The sequence below is a fragment of the Balaenoptera musculus genome, chromosome 17 (genome assembly GCF_009873245.2).
Source record: "Balaenoptera musculus isolate JJ_BM4_2016_0621 chromosome 17, mBalMus1.pri.v3, whole genome shotgun sequence".
NCBI lineage: Eukaryota > Metazoa > Chordata > Mammalia > Artiodactyla > Balaenopteridae > Balaenoptera > Balaenoptera musculus.
In genome coordinates this window covers 70208286-70220363 of record NC_045801.1, presented here as the reverse complement: position 1 = coordinate 70220363, position 12078 = coordinate 70208286, and the positions used below count along the sequence as shown (strand labels likewise).

The following is a 12078-nucleotide window of genomic DNA, read 5'->3' as shown; positions in this document are numbered from 1 at the left end:
AACCTCTAGCCCCAACCTCACCCTCAAACCCAACTGCATTTGAGAATTCGTGATACATATCCTTGTAAAATATAGTGGGCAAGGTCTCTGGTACATTTCTAGGGCATTTTCCCCTGAGGTGACAACGTTTATAGGTTAGCGCTGAAGTTAGGTAGAGCCGGCCTCAATTTCCGGCTCTGCCACTATCTAGTTGTATGATTTGGGTTGGTTAACTAATCTTTCTGCACCTTGTTACCCAACAATTAAATGAAGATAATAATACTTGAGGATTAGATAAGCTATACTTGTGCTTACATATATATATATATATATATATATATATGAGCTAGTACTTGATCATTAAATAAGCTAATAAAAGCCTGATACATAGTAAAATAATAATTATGAATATTATCATAATGTCTCATCCTGAAATTAAGAATACAGTTAACACTATACCATGTAGCCCACATTTTCTGATCTAATCATGTGCATATCACAGCTGGCTTTGATGAATCAAGATACAAAGAACTCCTCTCCCCTCTCTGTTTGGACAATGAAAAAAGACTCCAAAAATTCTGGTATCGATAGGTTTGAGGGGAAAAGCGTGAGTGTGGCCAGAAAACCCAAGTTAAAATCCTGCTTCTCTCCTTTACCTCCATGACCTTATTAGCCAAGTTATTTAGCACCCTGAGAATTTTCTCATCTGTAAAAATAATGACAAAATAATAGTTCCCCCAGCCCCCCAGTATCTTAAAGAAGATCATATGAAACAATAAAAGTCCATAAAATTGCTTTGAAATACTGAAGTCATGAATATATTTAACATGGACTATGTCTAATGATAATACCAGCTTGGTTCATAAATAATTGAAAATGAAGAAAACAACGTAAACATCACAGGGATGGCACTGAGGTTAAACATCATTTTCGTGATAACAATAGACAACATTTACTGAACCCATACTTTTAAAGTTATTTAAATATATTTTTCAGGTAAATCTTGAAGTAAGAAGTAGTACTCAATGAGATTATTTGCTATCCATTTACCAAAACTTCAATTTTGAGAACTTTCTCTTCTCACATTATCTTTTTTCTTATATTCTCTCTGAACCATCTTTTCTACTTTTCTTTTTCCTGTATTGGAAACCTGTAGTTCTAAGTCCTACCTCTACCCCAGGTTCTTCTTTCTGGGAAAACAAAAACATTCTTACTTTTCTTTTAGAGTTTCTCAAACTTCCATTCTATCAGCAACTTTTCCTATGGAAATTTAGGCCCCAAGTAACAGTTATTTGAACCCCATTGTATATACTATCTTATTCTAAATTTATATTTAATTGTAGAGACCTTTACTAAACACTGATATTCAATTTTAGTGAGGACCTGATAAACAGAATCTTTATAACAAGTTCCATAAGTATAAAACAATATAGTTGTGTTTTTCTTTATCTAAAAGAAAGGGGTAGAATGGTTATAAAGAAAGATGCTCAAGAGCACTGGACAAAAGCATAAATCCATCACAGCCTCTTGCAATGGATGATTGCTTTGAATTGCGTTAACAGGCTTGATATTTAAAAGCCCACTTGATGCTACACGTTTTAAGTTTTGCTGATGTTGTGTGTATATTGATGTCAGAGTAAATCTGACACATGCGAGGCCTATAGGATTGGGCCATGAATGTCAATAATATGTGCACGATGATCACATCATGATAAGCCTATGCCCCCTTGGGCCTTGTCTTCAAGGATCACTCTAAACAAGAGAAATCGTTTTTGTTTAGGAATAACATACTGGTTTCTACAGCATTCTAACTTTCCTTTCCAACTTCGCTTTATTATCAATGCGTGATGACATGCAAAATCTCTGTAAAAAAACTCCTTCCCTTTGTTTGCTCTCCCAATATCAAAATTCTCCTTCCTGGTTTAAAAAAAAATGCAGCATTCCTTTCATCCTTGTGAACTCTTTTCTTATAATAATAAAAATTCAAGATATCTTTCTTTAAAGAAATCGTACTTAGAATACATAGAACTCTTTCTTTAAGGAGATGAGATGCACATACACTCATCCCATGCAGTGCACTGTAAACATTTAATTCTGTAAATCTTGCCTTTCCGCATATAGTTCATACCCTTTTGATAGAGAGAAATACTCACGATAGAGCTATGACTAGATGCAGAGGTTATCTGTTGTGAGTCTGATTCGTATAAAAATTTGCTTCAATCTGCATTGAAGATGAAATCTGATAGACATTGCTTCAAACTGTCTATCTGGAGAAAGAAAAAAGTGGACCCTATTATCTAGAAGATTCAATTCTCGTAATGAACAACACTGGCCTCTGCTGGTACCCGAGGTTGTGATGAACGGGGTCTACCTTCTAGATTGCTGAAGGTGCTTCCTGTACTCAGGTGGATCTCCAGGCACTTGGGATTGGTGAGGGTCATTTGTTGATGATAAGTGAGCTGTAAATGTCTGAGGGCTCCTGGATGAAAATCTCTACTCTAGTGATGGACTTAAATGGACCCGGATTACGGCTCTGGAACCTGCCATTTCTTCAGCTTGAATAAATTTAAACTTGTCTGCTTTAATACCACAGTTTTAAAATGGTCTTTTCTTTCAATAGTGAGAAGTTAAGAGTAAAAAGAGAGTTGATGAATTTCAACTAAATTTTAAGAGTTTATAACTGTGTTCTGAATACAAACACACATTCCTTAAAGTTTATTTGCTTTACGTCCCTGTATACATCATCTGACTCATAAAATGCAATTGAAATTACTTGAATAAATGGGAAATGCAGCCTTGATATTCATAGGAACCATAAATCTTTTATCCAGAAAATACTGTGTGTCTACATGAAAGCAACTACCCAGAACTTTATGCAAAGTTTATGCATTTGGTCCCCAGTCATTCTGAAAAGAAAAATAAAATAATATTTGTATTTTAATAATGCTGGGATTATTTTCCTTCTCCAACCAAATATAAAATTACTTTGATAATGCACTTTGTTCTACAGCGGAAACTAACACAACATTGTAAAGCAATTATACTCCAATAAAAAAAATAAATAAAATTACTTTGATAATGTATGCTAAAAACGGCATGACTGAATAAGCTAGCCAACTGTCACTACAAGGCAAGCTTCCTGCTACTGCCTCTGATGGGTCTTATCCTAACCAGTGGGAACAATCCCCAGAACACTTGGGCCACTCTTCTTAATGTCAGCTGGTGGTCAACACTGATCAAGACCTGTAGGGCCTTTGCTCCCAGAAGTTCCCATCAAAGAACCTGGAACATATTTAAAAGGGAAAAAATTGAGGCCAACATGGGCTAAAATACTTGCCTACATTGTCAAATGAGGGAAGCAACAGAGATATGTAAAGACTTGCTCCTACATTTGTCCAAAGGGCCCTGGAATAGTGTATAGTAAAAGAAACCACAGGATGAAATGTCAGTACAGACAAAGCAGAGAATAACTCGTTGGATTGGAATTTAACTTTGGGAATTAAAATTCATTCACATAATGAGAGTGGTCTTATCAAAACCGGAAAAGGCGAATCCACTGTCATCAAAAGCTCACTGTTACAGGCACACAGGCCTACATAGAAAAAGAAAAGTAACTTAGCCACTTCTGACCTCAAACGTATTTGAAATAGTGACCATGCATATCTCATGAACCAGTGACTACTTTATAAAATACTGACATTTCACATGAAGTAATTTGTAGTTGTGGCTTTTTCTTTTCCCTCCCTCACTCCCTCCCTTTCTTCCCTCCTTTTTTTTTTTTTTTTTCTTCCCCAAGTGTGTTTAAATCATGAACTTCCAGTGGAAATCACTCTTACTACATTTTTGCGAATCATACACTGCAAGCTGTATAATACATCTTAATCTCTGCCTGAAAATAGAGACACCATTTTAGGGAAGAATAAGTATGTTTTGCACACAAGTTGTCTGTCTGAAATACTTTCTTTTTCAATCCCGAATACCTTTCTCGTTAAGATAGTCCAGCATCCTTTGGAAAGCATTAACACACCAACAGATGCTCAGAGTCAAGTGACTTAATAGGCATAAACCTTTTTTTTTTCAAGTAATTGCAAAGCTTTGGTTTAGCCTTTTGCATACCTTACATAGTTAATTACCTAGGCCTTAATGTTTACATGCAATGAGAGTATCTACAGCTATAAACTACATAATTTATAATTGATGTAAATGGGTGTTATTATGTCAATTAGGCAGCTGTGTCCTCCACCTCTTGGTAAACAGCTTTGAGTGATAAACTGACTTTGCAGAGAGGTACCTTCTTTTCTTCATAACAGATAAAAATAAATTACCAAGGTAGACCAGGCTGTCCAATTGTTCTCTGGTGAGGTGGATGGAAAATCCAGGCCCTTTCTTTTGACCTGTTGACTGCAGCAAATGGTCAATTTCGTCACGCAGCACTGCCATAGCTTCTGGGTGCCGTAGAAGGTAATACATCGTCCAGAACATAGTTGGAACAGTGTTTGACACAGAGGCCCAGAGCAAGCCTAAATGATGTGCTGGGAGAAAATAAGTGAAAAGGAAGATTAATAGCGTTTATTACACTGATTAGATTTGCAGTGTGCTAATTAAAAGATGTTAGGACACAGACCCAGCCAAGGATCAGTGCATGCTAATGAGGACCAATAGGCTTCTGAAGTCTAATTTTCTGCTTAATGAGAATAGTTTAAAATGTAATGTGTGTGTGGTGGGGGAGGGGAGGGGGGATGAGATAAGAGGAGTAAATGCAGCTTAGTTATACTTTCTCATTATCCCCGTTAAGTATCTTGCATTACCATCTCAGCAAAAAAAAAAAAAAAAAAAATCAATTATCACAAAGGGTTGTTTCAGAGTAAAACATTTTATCATTAGCCAATTAGAAAGAGCATAAAAATTCTCAAGGTCACTATTTTGTCTTTTTATTTCAAAGGTCTATTGTAAATTATTTTATTTTAGACAAGTCATCATTCAGAAGTTTCTTACCTCCTATTTCAGTGTCCTTGGGCGTATAGTATTTCTCCAGGATATCTTGCCTCATTTGAACAACTTCTGACCATCCTTGTAACTTAGCTAAGTTTTCTGTTGTCAACCGTTTTATAAGTTTCGTTCGAATAGACTTGATGTTTCCTAGAAGCTCAATGGGTACGCCTGATGCTAAATGTGTGAATTTGCTATCAAATTTAAAAAAATCATCTCTTAACTCAGTAATAAATGTTTTCCTATCGCCAGCGAGAACATTTCCATGTATGGTTGTAAATGTCACCTCAAATATTACTGAGCTGCAGAATGTCAACAAATATTCCGTGTCCCAACTTGTGGTTTTTAGGAATTGGGGTTCAAAAACTTGTTTTAGAGTCTGCATTGTGTTTTCCATCAGTGCGTCCAAATGCTTCCCTCGTAAAAGTTGATAGCTAGTATGAATCTTGTCGTTCAGGTCATGATATGTCATCATCTTTTTGACAGAAAATACTCTCATTAAGAATTTGCTAGTGAACATTTGAAAGCTTAATTTTTGATTTTTTACCACTGACTGGTACTGGAAAGGGTCCAGGATAAATGTTATGTAATTTCCTAAAAGAAATAAATGAGAATATGAATTCATGTGGTAGTAAAACAAAACAAGATATCTGAAATTTGAGAATATCTTAATCAAAATTAGAAAGACCTTAATAACTCATACCTCAAAAGATGCAAAGTACAATAAAAATCTATTTGATTCAAAATTCCACTACATATTTCCTTTTAAAATGGAAGATGGTGGGAAAACGCTAGAAGCTGGAAGTTAAATATTCTGAAATTCTTAATGATTTTCAAAAAGATAGTTTATTCTTCAAATTTTTATTTTAACAAACTACCAAGAACTACTATTTAAATTATCTTTTAAATAGTCTCAAAATTCATTACTTAAACACTTCTCATATTTTTCCCCAATAATACAATCAGAAAACAAACAAGCAACTCAAATTGGTAAGATGCTACTCCTTTACTGATCACTTACACTGCATAAACAGCTTTTTCATACTTGGTATTATCTTAGCTTTGATTGGATACAATAATTTTAACTCAAATAAATGAAGATGTGGTAGGAAGCAGGTACTCACAAATGAACGTCTAATTCAACACTAACAACAAATCACAAATACCAAGGTTTTCATTTTATCGATGAGAAAATAGTAGCTCAGGGAGATTTAGTAACACGTCCAAACTCTCATATTGATTTGTGACCGAAAGAGGATTTCAAAACTAGAACCCATCCAATCACGCTTTCATCCATTCATTCATGCATTCATTCAACATTTATTGACATCCAGATACTTGGTTGGATCTCTTTCCTTTTGAGATAAAGATGTAAAGGAACCATTGTATTGTTATGGACAGTAATAGAGCAGAGGTGGGAACACAATGTAAGGGCAACAGGAAGTGGAATATGCTTTGGTCTGCCTGGAGTTATCAACAAGGGTTCTTTGAGGAGGTGACATTTGGCATTTTCATATATCAGTCCAGACTTAGGGTACTGGTTAAAAATACAGATTCCTTCCTGATTCTGATTCAGAAGGCTTGAAGGTGGGACCTACAAGTCCCTCAAGTGATTCTTATAAGGAGGCACATTGAGGAACAGAGTCATACTGTGGTCTGTCTCTCAAAACTGGCATGGATCTTGGAGATTCCTAGTTGCACCCTCTCCAGCATTTATCAGCTAAAGAAAGTCAGGAGAAGTTAAAAGCCAAGATCATGCCGCCATTTTTAGTGGCAGAGCCTAGACAAGAAGACAGTCCCCACGCACTGTTCTTTTCCTTACACAGTGCTGACTCCTTCTCACTGGAGGACTGCTTTAAGACTCCTGCTAATTAGAGGTAATATGTAGGCAGTATTCAATGCTAGCATTAATAAGTCTTCCCTTTCCAAGAACACACATGAAATTTAGATGATCCTACAACTTTAATGCTTATTTGTCTTCTAGAAAACAGTAAATAATTAGACACGAAAGTTTGTCGAATCATCTATACTTAGCTCTTCACCTCATCATTCCTGTGTGTGTGTGTGTGTGTGTGTGTGTGTGTGTGTGAAGCTTTCTTAGATGAACAACTTCTCGCTTGTTATTTATGGTAACTCAAACAGCATCACAGAAATTAAATTCAATTTGGTACCAGATTTAGGATAAAGTTTTGAATAATTTTCAACCTAATCCTAGAAACAGGATAAATGTTTTTTTGTTTTACAATTTTAAAACAGAGTTTAAGTTTTTAGTGTACATGAATATACGTGCTATAATTTTTTTTCTAAAAATAAATCGTATGACTTGAATTGTATTCACTCTATTTCCCCTTAATTTATTTAATAAGGTGGGTCAATCTAGGAATGAGGGTAAAGCTAGAAGCGACAACTCATTCTGGTCAGACCCTAAAGCTGTATCTACAAAGTAAACTGGATTTTTTTTTCCCCCCTGGAGAAGAAAAAAAAAGGAATCAATTGGATTTGGGCATATTTTATGACACCTGCTTTACCATAGCAGCTTAATTAAATAAAATTGCCAGCATCTGCCTGACAAATAATTGAAAAAAGAGTGAATTCTCTTACTTTGCAAAAGATATAATTTTAGGCAAGGCTGTGCATTTTCACAGGTGGTGATTCATACTTTTCTCCTTTCACTAAACGAAAGGATTTTGCTTATAAATATCTTTACAGAGTTATTTTAAATTAGTCACTAAAATTCAGAGAATGTATAAAAGGCTCAGTCTGTAAAACATAATTTTTAGAGAATATTTTGAATTTTTTTCTTACCAATTTTCTATATTCAACGAAATCTAAGTAGAAAGGCAAAACTGTATTCAGCCATGGCAGCAGAAGCCACTGGCTATTGACCTACTGAAGTAGAGGCTTCATGTACTTTACAGTTTTTATCTAGAATTCATCAAAACTACACATATATTCCCCCTCTCTCTCTTTCTCTATCTCACCTTGGGGGTAAGGATATGGGAAGAAACTATGAGGTTAATTTCAAATAAAAACAGTAAAAGCTAAATGTAGAAAACTGTGTCTGGTTAGCAATCAATTTTAATATTTTTTTAATAAACAGTTTGTTGCATACAGGTTCTTTTAAAAAATCATTACTGATTAGTTTAAAGCAATTTGTAGCTAAAATTCTCACTCTTTTCAAGACTCTTTACACTACGGGATCTGTATTTTCTTTTTCTCATTCTTATTTTGATTTTCTTCAACATCAAGGCATTATGCTTTACTGACTCTCTTATCTGAATAAGATGTGGATTGCTGAGTAAGACCTTTTGATTTTCTGGATTTTACTTTTTGAGTGGGTTTGGAAGTACTAATAACACTGGAGATGCTAGCTGGCTTTCCAACTTTTAATCTTCAGTATAAACAATTTAAGCTAAGTTTTCCAAAATTAATATTAATTTAAACCATCTGTCCACCATCTGCTAACGTGAGATGCAAAACCAGAGTTTCTTTGTAATCTTTAATCAGACAGTTAGGAAAACACATATACATTCATAAAATGAATTTAAATTTCTTAACAAAGGAAATTTGAAAAGTTATTCTAAAGGCCATGGATTCTTGGAGCAAAAATAACTTTTGTTCCAGTGTGGTTTTATGTAAATGAATGCCAAGTGTCAACAGGCAAGTTGCCTAGTTCACAAAGATCACAAGATAGAAACAATATCGTTTGCTGTGTTTTCAGAAGGGAGAAGAAAGCTATCAGCAGTTGATGTGATATATTGATTTAAAGAATTTCAGAGTTTGCATTTGTCTAAAATATAAATGTCAAAATGAGGCTCACTTTTGCAAAAAAATATACGTATATATAAAACCATCCTTTTGAGCAGTAAATTTGAAACGGGGTCAAAATTTTTAATGTATTCTTTACCAATAATTTCATTGTCTTCCTTTTTTAGGAGCTGGCTGGGCCTTAAGATATTAACCCCAGCATTCCTGAATAACCTGCATACGATCGTTTACTAACTCAACAGCCTTTTCACTTCCTTCAAAATTACTTCTTTTAGGAAGGTGAAGCTACATGATGCCAAGTATGTCATTAAATGTTAAAAAAACAAATACGTCATTCACTCTAATGTCTTATACACAAGAAGTTTGACATCTGGATCATTATAACCGAATTTTGATGTTTTCATTTCAGATATTTGGTGCTGTACAGAAACGCATCCAAGAGAATTCAGAACAACTCTTTGACTATTTGAAATAGAAATGCCCAATCAAGAAATATGAGATAAATTGGAATTTTAAAGAAATTTTCCATAACTATAACTTTTTGATCTCCATGTTTAGCTGGCTCTTCAATAGACGTTTTTTAAATGTCAAGCTGAAAATATTCATTGGAAGAGTGGACTACGAACCAACTTTTTATTTTATGAGGATGACCACATTATACTCCCCCTCTTATCAGGGAGATTTCGCTAGCTTTTGACAATGATGTACAGTGGTGCTTCGCTGGGGTGACATCTAGGGAAAACGATTCCGCTGCACCACCACACAAAACCAATTAGAGAACTATTTTCTGCGACAGGTCACGAATTTACGTGGTTTCTCATGAAAAGATGTACCTTTTAATTTCTTTATTAAGATGACACCCATGTCCCTTGAGACTTTTGGGGATGACAATCATTTGCTCATCACGCAAGAACATACACTCACTGAAATCACATCACGGGACAAAGGTGGGAGACACTGTTCCTCATTTCACATTTTCCAAATGAGCTATTTTGCAAACTGATCATTAGAACCACATACATTATAAGGATTTTTGACAGGAATTTATTCAAACTCTAGGAAGAAGCTAAAGGGAAGTAGCAGTTCGTATTCAACTATGGTTGTCTACTGTTGAGTTTAAAAAGATAGCCATGGCCAAATTGTTTAGACATTAGAAATTCAGCAAGCTTCTCAGTATCTAAGATGAAGATAACAAGTGAAACTGGTTTTTTGTTTGTTTGCTTTCTTTTTTCTTCTTTAACATCTGTGAGTTAAAGCAGTTAAAGCAGTTGCTTTATAATGGTGTGTCAGTTTCTGCTTTATAACAAAGTGAATCAGCTATACATATACATATATCCCCATATCCCCTCCCTCTTGCATCTCCCTCCCACCCTCCCTATCCCACCCCTCTAGGTGGTCACAAAGCACCAAGCTGATCTCCCTGTGCTATGCGGCTGCTTCCCACTAGCTATCTATTTTACATTTGGTAGTGTATATATGTCCATGCCACTCTCTCACTTCGTCCCAGCTTACCCTTCCCCCTCCCCGTGTCCTCAAGTCCATTCTCTACGTCTGCGTCTTTATTCCTGTTCTGCCCCTAGGTTTTTCAGAACCTTTTTTTTTTTAGATTCCATACATAAGTGTTAGCATACGGTATTTGTTTTTCTCTTTCTGACTTACTTCACTCTGTATGACAGACTCTAGGTCCATCCACCTCACTACAAATAACTCAATTTCATTTCTTTTTATGGCTGAGTAATATTCCATTGTATATATGTGCCACATCTTCTTTATCCATTCATCTGTCGATGGACACTTAGGTTGCTTCCATGTCCTGGCTATTGTAAATAGAGCTGCAATGAACATTGTGGTACGTGACTCTTTTTGAATTATGGTTTTCTCTGGGTATATGCCCAGTAGTGGGATTGCTGGGTCATCCCATTCTTCTTTAGATTCTTTTCCCACATAGGTTATTACAGAATAATGAGTAGAGTTCCCTGTACTATACAGTAGGTCCTTGTTGATTATCTATTTTATATATAGTAGTGTATATATGTTAATCCCAAACTCCTAATTTATTCCCCCCCAAGAGTGACTTTTTTAAGTAAAGAATATAGTTTTGTATTATGAAGCCAAAAGCTCACTTAGAATAGAAGCCCCAGCTATGGCCCTTTATTTGTATTATAGCAAGTATTTCATCAGCTCTAAGGTATTGGAAATTTCCTCATCAAATATTTATTGTGAATCAATCAGTGCTGAGCTCTGAACTAAATGTTGGCAGTAAAGAAGTTAGAAAATAATGAAGGGAAATAGACAAGTGAATTAGCAATACACTCACAATTTATTAAATGCCATGACAGAAGTGATACTAGGAGTAATTGGAGCCTGGAAAAGAGGCATCAAACATACCATGGGGAGGGAAATGGTCAGTGAAGGATTGTGGGAGGAAGTGATACGTGACGATGGCCTCAAAAGATGCATCCATGTCAGTCATCTTTCAAGGATGACTCAGAAATAGAAGAACAGCATTCTGGCAGAAAGAACCACAACAGAAAAAAGAGGCATAAAAGGACATGGTATATGAGGAGGAAATTCCAACAATCTGGTGTATTAGTGGTGCATTATAGTAGCAAGAGACGGGGCTGGAAAGGTAGGTGGGGCCTAGACCCTGGAAAGCCTCCTGAGGACCACCATATACACTACAATGTCTCTGTTTCTAAGACGCATGATTTTTTTTCCATTTCAATTCTTCTGAAATCAGAGTGCCTACAATTACTGTTGGAAGAGACTTACCAGTTGCCAGCCAAGGGAGTAAGAGGCAATGAAACAAATACTACCTATTCATGTGAGAAACTGACCATGCTGACTATTTCATCCAGTTGGATCATTTTTTTTCCTCCCAATGACACGGAAGTGGTAGCACAAAAGTGAAGTTGCTCTATGTACATAAGGTTGCTTCGGATACTTGGCAACATAATTACAGTAAGAAGAAATTATCTAAATTCTTTAGGAATAGAACATAAAATTCCAAGGACTGTTAGAGAAAGATAAAGGGGGTTGAGCAAAGAAAGAGGCATGTGTAAATATGACCCAGATAAGGAATGCTCAGCATCGGTGGAAGACCCAGGAGGTACAGTGTCAAGACAGTGAAGGAACAGAGTGTTTCGAGAAGGAGTGAGGGATCAGCTTTGTCCACCAGATAGAGAGGTCCAGGCAGGTGATGGCCCATTAATGACCTCAGAAAGGCAGAAAGCTGGTTACAGCTAGGAGGTCTCTGGGAGCTAAACAACCGGGGGCAGCAAAGGTAGGTAACTCTTTTTAAAAATCTAGATGCAAAAGAGAAAAAACAGAAGTGAAAAGTAA

At 35.8% G+C, this 12078-nt stretch overlaps 1 protein-coding gene across 1 annotated transcript in view; it reads right to left on the bottom strand.

The window, feature by feature from the left end:
* The window catches only part of LOC118883561 (cytochrome P450 7B1), a 186237-nt gene that overhangs the window by 18703 nt on the left and 155456 nt on the right, over positions 1 to 12078 (bottom strand). Inside the window, exons 3-4 of the mRNA XM_036830517.1 lie at positions 4975 to 5562; positions 4305 to 4511 (exon numbers count right to left, since the gene is read on the bottom strand). Of these exons, the coding sequence (XP_036686412.1) occupies positions 4305 to 4511; positions 4975 to 5562 (795 nt within the window). The remainder of the gene's footprint in view (positions 1 to 4304; positions 4512 to 4974; positions 5563 to 12078) is intronic.